A 19,026-nucleotide genomic window follows, 5' to 3' on the forward strand; every position below is an offset into this window, starting at 1 on the left:
GGCCAGGGCTCATCTACTGTGTGTACACATAGCCCAAACCTTCTTCATTCTTCTGTGGCTTAAGTTCACCATCACACCTTCTTCCACTGAGAGTCAGTGTGGTGTAGTGGTTAAGAGCGGTAGTCTCATGATCTGGTGAACCAGGTTCGCTTCCCCGCTCCTCCACATGCAGCTGCTGGGTGACCTTGGGCTAGTCACACTTCTCTGAAGTCTCTCAGCCTCACTCACCTCACAGAGTGTTTGTTGTGGGGGAGGAAGGGAAAGAAGAATGTTAGCCGCTTTGAGACTCCTTCGGGTAGTGATAAAGCGGGATATCAAATCCAAACCCTTCTTCTTCCTTCCAGAGCCGACAGTCGAGAAGATGGCCAAGACCCCGGACTTCCATTCTGCCAACTACATCCTGGAAGTGGTGCGCCAACCTGTCTTCATTGCCAGTGTGGGCTCGGCACTCTGGGTCATGCTGATGGCATTCACGGTTTATGTTTGCCAGCAGCAAGCCAGGCAGTATGGCCGGAGACGTCCATATGCCCTAGGTGAAGGTAAGGGAAGCAGAAAGAGTCTGGCTTTAGGCTTATAGAAAGAGCAGTGTTCCAACTCATTGCACTGAGTCTCGAGTGGGTAAATGGGCTCAGTGTAGGGTGTCAGTCTGAATAGGACTCTCTACCTGTGGGGGAAAACCTTTTTCAGTCTGAGGACCCCATTTCCTTCCGGGAAACCTTCTGAGGGCCACGTTTCAGTGATAGGCACAGCTGGAGACTAAAGTGGGTGCACCTATTATGCAACCTTTACCATCGTACGATAGACTAGTTTCTACATACAGTCTACATACAGTTTCTACATACATACTCGTTTCTACCCTCTCCTATCATCCATCCTGGCAAGCAAAAGGTGTTATCAGAGTCCAAGGATGTATCCCAGGTGGTCAAAAACACTCAAGGAGGGTGTGAAGCAGGGATGTAGCCTGGGCAGAAGTGTTTTGGCCTGAGAAGATTTCCAAGAGTTAAACGGAGATTGCTGGGTCAGCGTAGGGAACCCTGCTCTATTCTAAGCAGGGATACATGGGAAAAAAAATGTCACAGCATGTGCACTGCATGTGATTGTATGGGGGGGGCATTGATTTCTTGAACACCGCCCCCCAAGCAACTGAATACAGTAAGCACACCAAGAGGTAACTTGATCCCAGGTCAGGAGTTAAGTTGTGGTCCTACTAGAGGCTTTATGCAGTGTGGCAGGGAGTCATAAAATGAATTATCAGTGAAGACAGGTTTGCCTGTCTAATGCTATTTTGCCATGCACCTCACTCTCTCCAGGTTTGTATAGAAACGCCAGTGATGACACCATCATCAAACACAGGTATGCTGCCGTTCCTCCGCTCTCTAGGGATGCATGCATATTTATATTGGGGCAAGACAGCTCTAGCAAAATAGTTAAATGTCGTGGAATGTTTGATGACAATCAGGGGGGAAAGTTATGACCCGCCACCACTGTGTCCCAGAATTAAATAGCAATTTCACTTCTTTATTTCCTGTCGTTGTCATGCAAAACCAGAACAAAATCGCTGCAGTTCTATATATATGTTTTGTTGTTGTTTAGTCATTTAATAGTGTCCCATGGACCAGAGCACGTCAGGCACTCCTGTATTCCACTGTCTCCCACAGTTTGGTCAAACTCACATTAGTAGCTTCGAGAACACTGTCCAACCATCTCGTCCTCTGTCGTCCCCTTCTCCTTGTGCCCTCCATCTTTCCCAACATCAGGGTCTTTTCCAGGGAGTCTTCTCTTCTCATGAGGTGGCCAAAGTATTGGAGCCTCAGCTTCAGGATCTGTCCTTCCAGTGAGCACTCAGGGCTGATTTCCTTAAGAATGGATAGGTTTGATCTTCTTGCAGTCTATGGGACTCTCAAGAGTCTCTAAAGAGTCTCTATATATGTTTAGTCTTCTTGTAATGGGGGGGGGGGCTGAGGTATATACTTCTGCAGCTCACTAGTCCTGTGTGTGCAAATAAAGACACCTGCCAGGTTTGAATGCCCAAGCTACTAATAGAGTCGTGTCATGTCCTTCTCTGATTTCATAGTCTTCTGTCTGTTTGGTCAGTGAGTCTGTCTGCCACACTACCGAGATTTGCATCTATGAAAATGTGCCCATTTCCCCTCTGACTGTAGGGTAGACTGTAGCGATTCTCCCTGGCTTTCCAACACATGGAAGTCAACTTCAGGCTCCAAGAACTACAGCACCAGCAGCAGCTTGAGCAGTCAGCTCCTGTGGACTGAACCAAAAGATAACCAGGAATCCCACAAATCTAGTAAGTGTCCCTTCACAAGAGCAGGTGGTGGTTTAGTTTTGCTTAGAGCTTGCTGAATTTTTGATGAAATTTACAATCTGATCCATTTCCTGGGAAATTTTCTTCTCTTTAAACTGTTAGAGAATTTCACACATCGACCACCCTGGAGAACATTTGGCAAGATAGCCTGAGAATATTGTTCTTTACAAGTAAGGTGCATAATTTTGGGTGGAACTGTGCATCTGGTTTTAATATTGTTTATTACAATATGGTTGTTGCCCAAGTATAGGGGAGCATTTATCCTTGCTCATTTCAGCGAGTTGCCTTTTGCACTGTTAAGTGGACGATTCACCAAGCCTTGGGTTTATGAACAGTTGCATTTGTGTGGAGTTGAAGCAATAGGACCTGTTGACCCTGTTCTTCTGTACTGAAATCTGTATAGGGAGTGTAGAGAGAGCGGATGATTCTCCTTTTATTAAGCACTCTCCCAGGAAGATCTGAAGATCTGGTCTCCATCTGCTTAAGGGATGCTCACTCGTATGCTGCTGGGAAGGTTGTAAAAAAAAAAAAAAATACAGATCAGGAGAAATTGTCTGTTGGCTTGAGAGATGGGGGGAAAGTATAATAGTATCCCATCTGTTTTCAATTGTTTTAACAAGCTGTATGTTTTATTTCTGTATTTAATTTTATTGATCTGCAGCCATAATAAAGAATTATATTATTGTTGAAAGAAGCAAAGGGGTCCTTGCAAACCTCCACTCTTAGCTCATTGCCACCTTCATCCACTGACAGTATTATTTCATTCATTCGTTCAATGAGCTGGTTTGCATGCAATGTGAGCTTAGTGCAGACATGTGAATGCAAGGTTCCTTGAATTGGTTCCTCCCCTGACCCTCTTCCTGCTGTACTACTGCTGTTCTTAACCATGGTTTGGCTTAGCATGTTGTCTGAACTGGGGATCTCACTCCAGACAAACCATGTATTGTAAACCCAGGAACAAGGCATGGTTACAGCTCATGGTTTTTCTGGAGTGAAACAAACCATGATCCCTGATTTGGATGACACACTGAGCCAAACCATGGCTTATTTCAGCAGCCATACTGGAAGAATCAGGGCTGGAGAAGGAGCCAAGGTAGCTACAATCTTGTCTTCGGGAACCTGCCCATCCATGCATTCTAGAGTTATTTGGATTTTGCACGTGTCTGAATTTTGAGGTACCTATCAACTGCATATACCGCATTGGCCCAAATATAAGCCTCACTTTCTCCCCAAATTCCGACCGTGAAAAGTTAAAGTGCAGCATAAATTCATGAACTTACAAAAATTGGCTTTTACGATATCGCTGCTGAAACAGACATATGGTAAAATGGAACAAAAAAAAAATGTTTTATTGCTGATTTGAGACTGTTCGTTTGTCATTTACGGGTGTGAGCACCTGAGGAATTGTATTCAACTGAACAGCGATTTGCAATTTTAGCGATTGTACGGTAACTTTTGCAGGCTTGCAAGATCAAAGGCTTAAATTGGCTCGGAGTTACAATTCTATCAACCACAGCGATTTTCAACATGTAACCCAATTTTAAGGGAGCGGCTTATATTCAGGTATTGACTCCTCCTCCCACCAAATTTTAAAGGTGTGGCTTATTTGCGGGTATGGCTCATATTCAGGCCAATATGGTAAAATGTGTACTATAAGGATAAAATAAACTTTTGGAAATGCATACTATGAGAGACATTTAAAAATGCATTTAAGGACATTTAAGTATACATATTTAAATACAATCTTTTTGTAGATTCCTTTTTTTAAAAAAATCAGATTATTGCAGTAAAGGGGCAAAATGGACTTATGAATCAACACATGCAAAACGGCTATGAACTAAGTAGGTTGCTCCATCCCTGACTGGCCCCTCCTTTTTGCCTTTTCCTTGCCCCCCTCCCCACAGCAGCATCCTTCGACAGGCAGAGCCAAGGTTCCCGCATCCAAACTGTTCCTTTGGTGGCTGATAGTAGGAGCAGCAGCCTATATGGGGCACTCTATGTAGATCTCCCCGTGAAGGACCTGAAAACTTTCTGCAATGCCCCACCGCCTCACTTTCCCAGCTCCAGCCTGCATGCCGTGGAACTAGTGCAAAATGGGGACCAGATGTTCATGCCCCACTACAGCCCGAACCCCTGGCTGGCCAGTACTAGGGGAGCAGCACGTCAAGGGCCACGGATGGCAAAGGGCTCCCTATCTCCAAATCTTATACCTCAGGGATCCTGGGATAAAAATTGCAAGAAAGGTAAGACATCATCATCATCATCATCATCATCATCATATCTCTCTCTTTCTCTCTCTCGTCTGGGAGTTGCCTATGATATCATAATATATAAAGAGTTGTGAAAGTAAGGTTGCCTATTTTTTTCTGGCAGAACTCTTGTGCATCACCATTAGTAGTTTGGCAGATGATGCTTCTCCCTATTCTTATTCTTATTCTTATTCTTATTCTTATTCTTATTCCTATTCTTACTCTTAATCTTATTTATATACCACCCTATACCCGGAGATCTCAGGGCGGTTCACAGAAAAGATCACAACATATATAATCAGAATAAAACCAACAAATAACATGCCTCCCCCGAAAAGAGCCACATTTTAAAAGGGTAAAAAGGTAAAGGGACCCCTGACCATTAGGTCCAGTTGTGGCCGACTCTGGGGTTGCGGCGCTCATCTCGCTTTATTGGCCGAGGGAGCCGGCGTACCGCTTCCGGGTCATGTGGCCAGCATGACTAAGCCGCTTCTGGCGAACCAGAGCAGTGCACGGAAACGCCGTTTACCTTCCCTCCAGAGCGGTACCTATTTATCTACTTGCAGTTTGACGTTCTTTCGAACTGCTAGGTTGGCAGGAGCAGGGACCGAGCAACAGGAGCTCACCCTTTCGTGGGGATTCGAACCGCTGACCTTCTGATTGGCAAGCCCTAGGCTCTGTGGTTTAACTCACAGTGTCCCTTTTAAAAGGGTATAGGATGTTAAACAGATCAACCAAAGGCCTGGTTAAAAACGAACATTTTTGCCTGGCACCTAAAGGTGTATAATGAAGGTACCAGGTGAACTTCCCTGGGGAGAGCATTCCACAGATGGGGAGCCATTGCAGAGAGCCGTTCTCGTGTTGCCACCCTCCAGACCTCTTGAGGAGGAGGCACACGAAGGAGGGCCTTCACTGCATCTGACTGCTAGGACAGCTTTGCCTGATTAATTGTGTCATGCAGCTGTTAAAAGTTGCAAGAGCCCCATCTCTTTCTGGATAAAAGAGAAGCAGTAGGTTACTTAACTGGACCCTTGGTTCTGGAGGAAGTCCCAGGCCACATAGGAGGCTGCCTTATAACAAGTCTGACCATTGAGCCATCCTCTTCATTGTTGTCTACACCAGAGGCAGCTAACCTATGAGCCTGTACAATTTGTTGGGTAATAATATAAGAATAAGAATTTGTTATTTATACCCCATCCATCTGGCTGCGTTTCCCCTGCCACTCTGGGCAGCTTCCAACAGAATATTAAAATACAATAGTCTATGAAACATTAAAAGCTCCCCTAAAGAGGGCTGCCTTCACATGTTTTCTAAAAGTCTGGTAGTTGTTCTCTTTGACATCTGGTGGGAGGATGTTCCACGGGGCGGGTGCCACTATCGAGAAGGCCCTCTGCCTGGTTCCCTGTAAGTTGGCTTCTTGCAGCGAGGGAACTGCCATAAGGCCACCGCCACTGGACCTCAGTGTCCGGGCAGAATGATGGGGGTAGAGACGCTCCTTCAGGTCTACTGGACTGAGTCCAGTTAGGGCTTTCAAGGTCAGCACCAACACTTTGAATTGTGCTCGGAACCAGTGTAGGTCTGGATGACAGATCCCATCCTCCTAAGCCAGGCATAGGCAACCTCAGCCCTCCAAATGTTTTGGGACTACAATTCTCATCATCCCTGACCACTGGTCCTGTTAGCTAGGGATCATGGGAGTTGTAGTCCCAAAAACATCTGGAGGCCCGAGGTTGCCTATGCCTGTCCTAAACCATTGGCTGGGCTGGCTGGCATTAATGAAAGTTGGATTCCAATGACGTCTGGAGAATGGCAGGTTAGACACTGATTGGCAGCAGCTCTCTAGGATTTCAGACAGGTATCTCTCCCAGAGCTGCTTGGAGATGCCTGGGAATGAACTGGGGACCTTCTACATTCAAGGGTAATGGTCTACCACGGACCGTAGTCCCACATCCCTAGCAGAAACCTTTTCTTCCAAGGAACAAAAATCTACAAGTTCTCTCGGCAGTTTATTTTACTGCAAAGCTGTTCCGCTAATGTTAATTTCAGGTTTACTGCCTGAAACGAATTTCCCTGTGGGGAGGGTGTCTTGTAGAGACTATAAGATTATTTAGGGAGTTAGAGCAGGGATGACATAGAGAAAGGCATCACATCTGTGGCAGCAGGAAACCCGAAGGGTGCAGAGACGTAAGGAGGGCTGAATCTGAGATAGTGGCTTTAAATAACCACTGACAGTAGGTCTCTAGCTATCAATATTTTCACTCCAGAGGGGGAGCTCCGCGGCAGCAAATGTGAAAATGAGTTGTGGCACCTTAAAGATCACTAGTCTTTATTAGGAGCAGAGTTTTGATGGAACTTGAGCCGACTGCACTGTGCACAAAGTGTTACTGGGTCTGTGGAGTGTTAACATTGTCTCTCCTTGGATCTCATGCCCTTTTGGGCATCCTGCTCTTTACATCCAAAATATAGATAGATGGATATCTGGCACCTGATGATCACAGCATGTATCTCAAGTGGATTCTGGTGCACAAAAGCTTAGGTTACAATCTGTTTAGTTAGTGTAGGGTGGCGCTGTGGGTTAAACCACAGAGCCTAGAACTTGCCGGTCAGAAGGTCAGCGGTTCAAATCCCCATGACAGGGTGAGTTGAGATAAGGGATTTGTCCACCTCTAAACATCATACGGATTCCTGGGGGTGGGGGAACAGCCTTAGCTCAGCCCCTCCTCTATATGATGCCAGCATCTCCCTGCCCTCCCTCCAGGGAGGCTGAGGTTCTCAGGAGGCCCTAATTGAATCATCTGCAAAGTTCAGGTACAAATTGAATGCCGTGACTTTCGCGGAATCTAATAGAAAACCTAATTTGCTTGCTGAAGCTGCTAATTGTCGGGAGCGATGCAGAGACGGTGGCCTTCTCTGCTGAGGACGAGGTGGGTGGGGTTGCTGGGAAACAAGCCTGGCAGCTCTGAGGGGCACCCCCATCGCTCGGTATCCGTGTGGTCCTCCACAACTTTGGCCTTTGCATTCAAATCAGGCCTTGTGCCTCCAGAACCAATTATGAAAAAACCTCTCTAGTTCCCTGGAAGGTTTCAATGTGTACTGAAGGCCCCTTCCTCGTATGTCACTGGTCCATCAACTGGCCTCCTCTCCAGCCCCCTTTTTTCTCCCCTACCTTCAGCATAGGGTCGCGGGCAGTGCTGTGGGTTAAACCACAGAGCCTAGGACTTGCCGATCATAAGGCCGGTGGTTCGAATCCCCATGACAGGGTGAGCTCCCGTTGCTCAGTCCCTGCTCCTGCCAACCTAGCAGTTCGAAAGCACCTCAAAGTGCAAGTAGATAAATAGGTACCGCTCCGGCGGGAAGGTAAACGGCGTTTCGGTGCGCTGCTCTGGTTCGCCAGATGCAGCTTATTTTTTTTTTTAATATAATTTTTATTAAGTTTATAATATACAAAATTCAAATTCCAAATACATGTTTCCATAAATCTAGTGGACTCCCCCCCTCTTCCGGACTCTGCATTCTCTGTAAAACCAAAACCTCAGCAATTTGTTGACTTATTTTAAACATAATATATATCTTCCATTTTATCGTGTTATCTGGTCTCTAGACATTTCAATCCGAACCCATTAATTTTTAGTTTCAACACAATAAAATTATTTCTTTACACCACTTCTGTCTTGTTGTGCCTTATTTACCAATTCAAAGATTTACCGATACTGAAGCTATAATTTCCTAGAGAGAAGCATTTTTTAGCATTCATACAATTTATAATGTTTTTTCAAATAGTCCTTAAATTTTTCCCAAACTTCCTCCGTTTCTTCTTCTCCCGAGTCTCGAATTCTGCCAGTCATTTCAGCCAGTTCCATATAATCCATCAGCTGCGTCTGCCATTCTTCCAGTGTGGGTAGATTTTGTGTCTTCCAGTGCTTTGCCATCAAGATCCTTGCTGCTGTAGTAGCGTACATAAAAAAAGTTCTATCTTTCTTGGCCACCCTCTGGTCTACCATGCCCAGGAGGAAGGCCTCCGGTTTCTTGGGTAAGGTAAGTCTAAGCACCTTTTTTAGTTCATTATGTATCATCTCCCAGAAGGCCTTCACCTTCGGGCAGGTCCACCAGAGGTGTAGAAATGTCCCTTCCTCCTCTTTACATTTCCAACATTTATTATCAGACAGGTGATATATCTTTGCAAGCTTGACTGGGGTCATGTACCACCGGTATGTCATTTTCATAATATTTTCCTTCAAGGCACTACATGCCGTGAATTTCATTCCGGTGTTCCATAACCTTTCCCAGTCTTCAAACAAAATGTTGTGCCCCAAGTCCTGCGCCCACTTTATCATGGAGGATTTAACAATCTCATCCTGTGTATTCCATTTAAGCAGCAAGTTGTACATTCTCGAAATTAACTTAGATTTTGGCTCAAGCAACTCTGTCTCTAGTTTCGATTTTTCCTCCTGGAAACCCACTTTTTTGTCCGCTTTAAAAACTTCCTGGATTTGAGCATAATGCAACCAATCTCGCACCTTGTTTTTTAACTTTTCCATACTCTGCAACCTCCATTTATCTCCAATTTTTTCAATTATTTCCCAATATTTAGGCCAGTGGGCCTCCATATTGAGTCTTTTACGTGCTTTGGCCTCCATCGGTGAGAGCCACCTCGGAGTTTTACTCTCCAATAAGTCTTTATATTTTGACCAGACCATAAAAATTGCCCTTCTGACGATATGGTTTTTAAACGATTTATGAACTTTAACCTTGTCGTACCACAAATATGCATGCCACCCAAAAGCATTATCAAATCCCTCCAGGTCGAGGACATCGGTGTTCTCCAACAAAATCCAATCCTTCAACCAGCAGAGGGCTGCAGATTCATAATATAACTTCAAGTCCGGCAGGGCAAACCCCCCTCTTTCTTTCGCATCTGTTAGTATTTTAAACTTTATTCGGGGCTTTTTGCCCTGCCAGACAAATTTAGACATATCCCTCTGCCATTTTCCAAAACATTCCACCTTATCCACGATCTGGAGGGCCTGAAACAAAAATAGCATTTTCGGCAATACATTCATCTTTATAGCAGCTATTCTACCCAACAAGGAAAGTTTCAGTCTTGACCATGTTTCCAAGTCTCTTTTGGTCTCTGACCAACATTTCTCATAATTGTCCTTAAACAAATTCAAATTTTTGGAGGTCAGGTACACCCCTAAGTACTTTACTTTTTTAACCACATTTAGTTCTGTTTCTTTTCTGAACTCCTCTATTTCAATAGTTGTCAAGTTTTTTGCTAAAACTTTAGTTTTTTGTTTATTCAACTTAAATCCCGCCACCCGACCAAAGTCAGAAATTAATTCTAACGCTCTTTTAGTACTAGAGGCTGGCTCCTGTAATGTTAATACCAAGTCATCTGCAAATGCTTTCAGTTTATATTGTTTCTCTCCGACCACAATTCCCTGTGCCAACTGGTCATTTCTAATCATATTCAATAGCACCTCCAGGACTGAAATAAACAACAGAGGAGATAGAGGGCACCCCTGTCGTGTCCCTTTTTCAATTTTGAACTCCTCTGTCACCACGTTGTTTACTATCAATTTAGCTTTTTGTTCTGAATAAATTGCTTCTATTCCGTTTTCAAACCCCCGCCCTACTCCCATCCTTTCCAAATTTTTCTTCATAAACATCCAAGAAATGTTGTCAAAGGCTTTCTCCGCATCAATAAAGATCAACACCGCTCTTGTATTTGAGTTAATCTGTAAAAATTCCAAAATGTCAATGATGTTTCTTGTGTTATCAAATAAATGTCTGCCAGGGAGAAAGCCTGCTTGGTCCTTATGAATTACTTCATTTAATACTTTCTTAAACCTACTTGCCAAAATGTCAGCAAAAATTTTGTAATCCACATTTAGGAGTGAGATAGGACGGTAGTTTTTAAGTTGAGTTTTTTCAGTTTCTGATTTTAATATCAACGTGATGAAAGCTTCTTTCCACGTTTCCGGTGCTTTCCTCCCCTCCATAATCTGGTTACAAACTTCCAACAATGGTTGTATCAATGAATCCTTCAATGCCTTGTAATATTTGGAAGTAAGTCCATCAGGTCCCGGAGACTTGCCCAGTTGGAGGTTCTGAATGGCGCATTCAATTTCTTGGATTGTAATATTACAGTTCAGGGTTGCTCTCATTTCCTGGGGTATTTTTTGTAATCCATTAGTTGTGACAAATTGGTCCACCTCCGAGCCTTTTTGTGGCCTTTGTGAATAAAGTTCTTTGAAATATCTCTGGAAACACTTTCTAATTTCCTCGGGTTTCTGAACCATTCTCCCTTCAATCTCTAGATTTGTAACTGTGTTAAGCTTTTGTCTCTTTTTCAACTGCCAAGCCAACAACTTCCCGCACTTGTTAGCAGATTCAAAGGATCTTTGTTTCATTTGTTTAATTTTCCATTCCACCTCTTGATTTATCAGTTTCGAATATTGTGCCTGGAAAAACTTCACTTCTCTCAATACTTCCTTTGATTTAGGCCTGGATCTCGGTTTTTTCTCTCCTTCTCTTATTTTCTCCAAGATCTTCTCCTTCTTTTCATTCCAGAGCCTTTTTTTAATCGTGTTCTGCTGTATTAGAAACCCTCTCATAACTGCTTTACTTGCGTCCCAGATTGTTCTTTTTTCCACGTTTGTCTTTAAGTTTATTTCAAAATAATCCTTTAAAACTTTTTGGGCCTTCTTAACAATCTCCTGATCTCTTAACAAAGCGTCATTCATTCTCCATCTGAAAGATCCGGTTGTATTTAATCTCAATTCCATTCTCAAAGCGTTGTGGTCGGAGCAGGTTTTTGGGCAGATTTCCGCTTTTCTAGTCTTAGGTGCCAGCCCTCTAGTTATCCATATTTGGTCGATTCGCGTCCATGTCATGTGGGCCTCAGAAAAGAAAGTTCCTTCTTTCCCTAGAGGGTTCTTGATCCTCCATATGTCAATCAAATCCAAATTGTCAGTCATTTCGAAAAAGGTTTTTGGTAGTCTGCCGTCTTTCGTTATATTAGCACTTTGCGACTTATCCATATTCACTGAGGCGACGCCGTTCATATCTCCCAACATGATAATGTTGTTGTAATCCAAATAGTCCAGCATAGTCTCATGCAGCTTCTTAAAAAATTCCGATTTTCCATCATTTGGGGCATATATTCCTAGAATTAAAAACTTTTCTCCTTGTGTCTGAATTTCAATTGCCAAAATTCTACCCTGTTCATCTTTGAATACAAATTTTGGTGACAAGTTCTCCTTTGCATATATCACCACTCCTCTTTTCTTAACTTTGTCCGATGAGATAAATTCTTGGCCTAGCCTTTTGTTAATTAACACTTTTCTGTGGAGTCTTGTCACATGTGTTTCTTGCAGGCAAATAATGTCCAATTGTTCTTTTTTCAAAATATGAAATACTTTTCTCCGTTTTTCTGGAGAATTCCCGCCATTTATGTTCCAACTAAGAAGCTGTAGAGACATCCCGGTCTACTTCTTGAATATCACAGTTGGGTATCCAATTTGTCCTCCGTTCCCGAAGGCTGTGGTGCCGGTCCGCCTCCAGATGGTACGGGTCTTGGTGGTGATCCCGGTGGTGGGGGCCAGGAATCTACAGCTCTCTTTTGGAGGTCCTCCTCGTTGTCGTGTAGGAACTTCTGGTGGTCCTCTGGTGTTTTAATTCTTACCTTCTTTCCTTTATAAGTGAATGATAGACCTTGAGGAAATTCCCACCTGTAAGGGATTGCGTTGTACCTTAACAATTTAGCCAAGTCTGTATATGAGGCTCTAAGGTCCAGCAGATATTTAGGAATATCTCTATAAATTTCTGCCCTTTTGCCTTCAACTTCCAGAGATTTTTTAAAATGTTGGCCTAATATCTTGTCTCTTTCCTCTCTTGTTCTCAAACAAACCAAACAGTCTCTGGACTTGTCTTTCTTAACCGATCTTCCCAATCTGAAGGCCGTCACAATTTTGAAGTCTTTATCTTCCTCAACCCCCCAAAATTTAGAAAACAACTGCGTCAAAAATTCCTCTAGGTTGCCCTGCTCCAGCTCTGGGACGGCCCTCAGCCTAAGATTACATTCCTTACTTTTCAGTTCCACCATTGACAGGTAGGCTTGCTGTTCTCCTACCTGTCTTTTCAGAGGTCTTACTTCCCCTTTGATCTCCTCCACCTTTTTGCACGCTTGCTCAGCTTTGTGATTGGCTTCCGCAGCTAATTTGTAGTTCTCCGCCGTAGCTCCTTGCAATTTCTCAATAGCCTGAGTATGCTGGGAAACCTGATCTGTTAACTTGCTGATAGTAGATGTAGCTCTGTCAATTTTAGATGACTGATCGTCCACCTTCTTATTCAAAAGTGCCAGTTGTTCCAAAATTTGTTTCAAGACTGGATCAGTTCCTCCAGTTGCCATATCTTCTGTTGCAAGCGTTTCAACTTCTTCCTCCTGCGCCGTCAGCACAGTTGGTACCGAAGATCTGCGTTGATGAGTCAACGTTGTTTGAACAAGCTGCCCAGCTCTCTTATCTTTTTTCTTTTCTTTAGCTTCCTCAGCTAAAGCTTCCTTAGCTTTAGATGCTCTTGTTTTCCCTGGGCCACTCATTCCCCAGCTGCCTCTGTTCAAGGTCAAATAGTCTTTCAATCCATGAGAAAGGCAAGTCCAGAATGTAAACAATTGAACCACAAAAAATCCCAATAAGGTACAGTTCCCAGACCTCTATGTCTCCGCAAATCCACTAGGGGGGGTTTTCATAAGAAAGAAAGTTTCTTTTCCACCATCAAAGTTCCTATTTCAACTTTTATAGTCCCCAAGTTCGAAAAGGAGGCTTTCAGATAGTTCTGTTTCAAAATAGTGCCACAAGGTAGCAGAAAGGTTCCAATATCAGTATTAAAGCGATAGTGTATCCATCAATGCAACAATTTGTACTTAAGAAAAAGTTTCAGCAGCCTGACAGTACTCCTTTGCAACACTGGCAGTCCGATAGCTCGGTTATCTCCTTCAATTCCACGTCACTTCACAATAGGGGGAAGATTCCTTAGCGCAATAAACCAAAAGATTTAATCCTTCAATCTTTTTAATTTCTAGAAGAACACAGTCTGTTAATGCCCCTTCATACTAATTTCAAAGTCTCTTTTGAGCGCTTCAGCCCACATCGGGTTCTTTGCTTTGCTCTGATTAGCAGGACCGGGAGACGGACTTCCTGTTACTCGCCTCCCGTTTTCAGCCGAATTAAATGAATTTAAGTCAATCTTTAGTCAATCTTTAGTACCCCTTACTCACGGGTAAATTGCAGCCAATTCCGATGATTTTCAAGAAGAAAGGTCGACGCTCATCAGCAACAGCAGCGCGGCTTCACTTCCGCGAAAAGAGCGATGAACTCACAGCGCCGCTCCCCCTTTCACGTTCCGGAGCCTCTTACGAGGTCCCTTCCTCGTTTCTGGGGGGGCTTCTGGCACCCGCCGAGTCCCACGGCCGCAGGCTCGCTCTGCCTACGGTTTGTCTTGATGGGTCTCCGCTTTGCCGCAGCGGACGACCCTTTTTCGCGGAGCCCCTCTTCACACGGTAAAGAGGACCGCCATTGCCGTTTTGCGCCGCCTCCGGAAGTCCCAGATGCAGCTTAGTCATGCTGGCCACATGACCTGGAAGCTGTACACCAGCTCCCTTGGCCAATAAAGTGAGAGGAGCACCGCAACCCCAGAGTCGGTCACGACTGGACCTAATGGTCAGGGGTCCCTTTACCTTTAACTTCAGCATGCTGGGGCATCCCTGGGCCACCTCAGGCAGCAGAAGGGGGGGCAGAGGAGTCATTGTCATCAGTGGCAACATCAGGGGCACTAGGGTGGAGGACCAGCGGCAGCCGGGGGTGGGCAGCATTTTCACTTTTGCTGCAAGCAACAAAATGTCCTGAGCCGGCCCTGCCGTCTGTTCCTACATCCTCTGTTACAAAGATGGGGAACCTTTGGCCCCCCAGATGTCGTGGGACTCTGATTCCCATCAGCCCCAGCCAGTATGGCGAATGGTCATGGTGGATGATGGGAGTTGTAGACCTACATCGTTTGGAAGGGCCACAGGCTCCCCATCCCTTTTCTATTAGAGAGGTTTTCCGTGATAAAGAGCTGTAATAAGAGATAGCAGGGACCGCAAAAGTGCCTGTCATCAGGTAGCCCCTGGGCAGGCAACTGACAGTTATTATTTCATACCTATGGGACCGCCTGTCCCGGTATGTCCCACAGAGGACCTTACGATCTTCAAACAAAAACATCTTGGAGGTCCCGGGCCACAGGGAGGTTAGGCTGGCCTCAACCAGAGCCAGGGCTTTTTCGGCTGTGGCTACAGTCTGGTGGAACGCTCTGTCACAAGAGACTGGGGCCCTGCGGGACTTGACATCTTTCCGCAGGGCCTGCAAGACAGAGCTGTTCCACCAGGCCTTTGGCCAAGGCACAGAACTCTAGCCCAATAGTTGCCATTAATTTGATTTGAACTGATTTTATAATGAAATGATTTTAGAATGTTGTATTATTTTACTGCTGTTAGCCGCTCTGAGCCCGACTTTGGCTGGGGAGGGCAGGATATAAATAAAATTTTATTATTATTATTATTATTTCTAAATTTGCTTCTATACATATTACACTGGCATGTGCCAATTTTATGCAAACACATATCCTCTTTTTTTGTAATAAACAGTGTTTTTTTCTGGGAGATAAAAGTGTGACACTTACTGTACCTCCCTCCCTTCCTTCCTTCCTTCCTTCCTTCCTTCCTTCCTTCCTTCCTTCCTTCCTTCCTTCCTTCCTTCCTTCCTTCCTTTCTTTCTTTCTTTCTTTCTTTCTTTCTTTCTTTCTTTCTTTCTAGCACTGGTAATAAGTTAAAAAACACACACCACACTTCTGAAACCGCCTTAAGTCTTCAGTAAAAATGCAGTTTTTTCCACACACAAAGATCTCCCAACCATCAGCCCCCACCGATAAATCATCAACCAGTCATTTTGATCCATTAACATGCAATCTTCCTAGCGAAAGATGGTTGTCCAGTCATTGCAACAATACAAATGCACTAACAATAGAATTGAAAGAAAATTTTGGATGGGAACTACTACAGGCTCAGTTGCCTAAAACAATTTTAAAAATTGAAAGTGGCACTTCTTATCAAGAAAGAAAACGATATAGCGTGCCACAATTATCTCCTTTGTTAGTTGAAATGAGAATCAAGGCTGATCTGACTTGCATATGTCTTTATCTCTTCCAGAGCTACAACAAGCACACAGCACTCCCACGCAGCCATCTAGCTTTTCAGCAGACTGGAGCAGCCAGGGCAGCCAGACAAGCTCTCGTATCAGCTCTGGGAAGCATCGGAGAACTCATGGTAGGAGAAGCAGCAAGGGGCAAAACAGAGCATCAGGAAGAAACTCAAATACAGGCAATGTTCTTAGAAACCTAGGGTTGGATCCAGACTAACAGTGCAGTCCTGTGCATGCTCACTTAGTTAGTTCAGTGGGACCAGCTTAGGCTGCTACCCTTTCTTCCTTCTTTCATTTTCATACAAAAAGTTCTTTCTTTTTTATTATTGAATTATGTTGCATACACAAACAATTAGAACAAAACTTACAGTTGTCAAACAGATTAAGTAAATAAAAAAATCAAAAATTAATAAGGAAAAGTAAAATTATAATATAGAAGAAGAAAAAAGAAAGAAGTATAAAAGAGAAGAAAAGGAGAAAAAAGTGTGTGTGTGTGTGTGTGTGTGTGTGTATAGGATAACAGTAAATCACTCATTGTTAGACTAATATTTTACAAACAGATTCTTAAATTAAAACACAGAGAACTACATACAAAGCTACCTACAAAACCACAAATAAATACTTCCGCCAATACCACAACAGTTCATTGTTCTTAGTAAAGATACTTTCCTGTATTTCCATTGGTTCCTCATCTTGGTATCAGGACACTATTGCTTTTGCAGTGTTATTCTAGGCACAACCAGATCTTAGGTGCTGAACCTTAATTCATCAGGTAGTTGTTTAAATGATCCCATTCTTTCTTAACTATTGTATTAGATTTGTGTCTTAATACATCTGTTAGCTTCGTGAGTTCCAAGTACTCGGTCAGCTTGCATAACCATTCTTTTTTGGTGGGTATATGATTTTCTTTCCAATATTTAGCCACCAAGACCCTTGCCACCAAAGTCGCATAAAGGAATAATCTTATTTTATCTTTAGGAATATTGATTGTCATGATTCCCAAAAGGAATGCTTCCACTTTTTTGCAGAATGTGATTTTCAATAACTTTTTTATTTCCTCGTAAGTCATGTCCCAGAATTTTTTTATCTCTGGGCACGACCACCACATGTGATAAAAAGTTCCTATTTGGTTTTTACACCTCCAACAATTATTGTTGTGAGATTTGTTTATTTCAGTCAACTTAACAGGGGTTAGATACCACCTGTATTTCATTTTCATGAAATTTTCCCTTATTAAGTAGCAGGCCGTAAATTTTAAGTTTTTTGTCCAGAGCTCTTTCCATTTCTCCAATTCAATCATATAGGTCTTGGTCCCATTTTCTCATAACATCTTTAATTTCCTCATTCCTCAACTTCCAGTTTATCATCAGCTTATATATTTATAAATAGAACCATGTTCAATATGGCTTATGACAAAGAAAACATGGAGACATCTCAACATCAACCTTTGCAAGAACCATTTCTTAATAACATAATGAAATGACAACATAATAGCAAATATAACAATGTATAAAGAAACAACTTTTCAGTTCTATAAATATAACAAGATTATAATAACAACATTTGCACTTCCTGGTAGTAGCAAAAATAACAAGGGAGCTTAGCAGGTTTCCCTTGGTCCTAGAAAACCTTCCATAGTGTTGCTGACAGTCGCTCTTCTGAAGCAGCTTCTTGAAAGGCTTTCAAAGGCAGGGGGCAAGGTAGCTGAAAAAACACCTCCCATGATGCACCTATTACTTTGGGAACAGTTGCATAGAAAGTAGATCAGAATCTACTGGCAGATCCCAGGGTGATTTGCTGTAGATTGGCAATGGTTTCCAACTCCCTTAACAATAGTAACAACAAAATGACTTTTCCAGCCTAAATTGGACTGTTGAAATGAGGAAAGCTAAAATCAGTAGTGAAAGGACTGTAAGCTTAGTTCAGTTCTGGAGCTGAAAAACAAATTCCTAGGCTCAGAATGTGCTCAGAGGCACCGACTTCCTTAATTCTAACAGGATGCCTTCTGTCCTTGGTTCTGGTTGATAGATCTCGGGGTTATAGTAGATCCGACACGCTTGAAATCTGTCCACCTGACCTTGAGATGTAGTTCTGTCGAAAATATGGGAAAGTTATTTACAAAACAGCTGTACTTTAAAAACATAGTTTTGAGTTTGGAAAAGTCCCTGGTTTTTAAGGATGTAGTTTTAAAGGATACAGTCCTGAAAGGTGGAACACAAAGTCAATCTTGCTCCAATTCAAAGCTCCCATTTCCTGAAAGCTGTCCACAGTAACTGTGCTTGGACAGGTTAATCTACATCAATTTCTGTGGAACCAATCATATGAGTGGGTGTAATAGAAATGAACACTATGGAAGAGTGGGAGGAGGCAGGGAATCTCAGGTCCCGCTCAGGAGTAGGGTATATGCACACCTCTAGGGCTTTCTGGGATGCAGGTGGCACTGTGGTTAAACCACAGAGCCTAGGGCTTGTCGATCAGAAGGTCAGCGGTTTGAATCCCTGCGACGGGGTGAGCTCTGGTTGCTTGGTCCCTGCTCCTGCCAACCTAGCAGTTCGAAAGCACATCAAAGTGCAAGTAGATAAATAGGTACCACTCCAGCAGGAAGGTGAACGGTGTTTCCGTGCGCTGCTCTGGTTTGCCAGAAGCGGCTTAGTCATGCTGGCCACATGACCTGGAAGCTGTATGCCGGCTCCCTCGGCCAATAAAGCAAGATGAGCGCCGCAACCCCAGAGTCGGCCATGACTGGACCTAATGGTCAGGGGTCCCTTTACCTTTAGGGCTTTCTATCCGGCCCTTGAAATTCCATCCTGGCCACATCCCTCAGGGGTCCTACTTCACATCTTGGGCGTTTTTTTGCCAGCTGGAATGTGTCCATGAACTTTTGCTTCTCTGGTTGGAGGATAGTGTGTATGTGACTGTAGAAACTAGCTTAATGTACAAAGATAGACGTACACATATTGTTCTGCCTCTTGCATGTGACCCTCAAAAGACTGCCCAGAAGAAATCTGCTGGATGAAACCAAAGGTCCACCATCATCCTGTTTCTCACGGCAGACACCCGCATGTCTCTGAGAAGCCTTCTCCCACTCCTGTTCCCTAGGAGCTGAAATTCAGAGACACGGTGCCCACGACCTGTAGCCATTGATAAAACATATCCTCCCTGAATTTGCCTATTCTCCCCTTAAAGCCATCACCACACCTTGCAGAGGGGAATTTCATAC

General features: G+C 43.6%; 1 protein-coding gene across 4 annotated transcripts in view; it reads left to right on the forward strand.

Moving 5' to 3' along the window:
• ROBO4 (roundabout guidance receptor 4) overlaps window positions 1-19,026 on the forward strand; it is a 119,688-nt gene that overhangs the window by 55,303 nt on the left and 45,359 nt on the right. For 3 of the 4 annotated variants that reach the window (XM_081890859.1, XM_081890856.1, XM_081890858.1), the window contains exons 11-15: window positions 345-539; window positions 1,311-1,353; window positions 2,163-2,302; window positions 4,225-4,563; window positions 15,815-15,931. In XM_081890859.1, coding sequence (XP_081746985.1) covers window positions 345-539; window positions 1,311-1,353; window positions 2,163-2,302; window positions 4,225-4,563; window positions 15,815-15,931 — 834 coding nt within the window. The remainder of the gene's footprint in view (window positions 1-344; window positions 540-1,310; window positions 1,354-2,162; window positions 2,303-4,224; window positions 4,564-15,814; window positions 15,932-19,026) is intronic. The other variant, XM_081890857.1, reaches the window with a different exon arrangement.

Source organism: Podarcis melisellensis, assembly GCF_964234715.1.
Source record: "Podarcis melisellensis genome assembly, chromosome: 15".
Lineage (NCBI taxonomy): Eukaryota > Metazoa > Chordata > Lepidosauria > Squamata > Lacertidae > Podarcis > Podarcis melisellensis.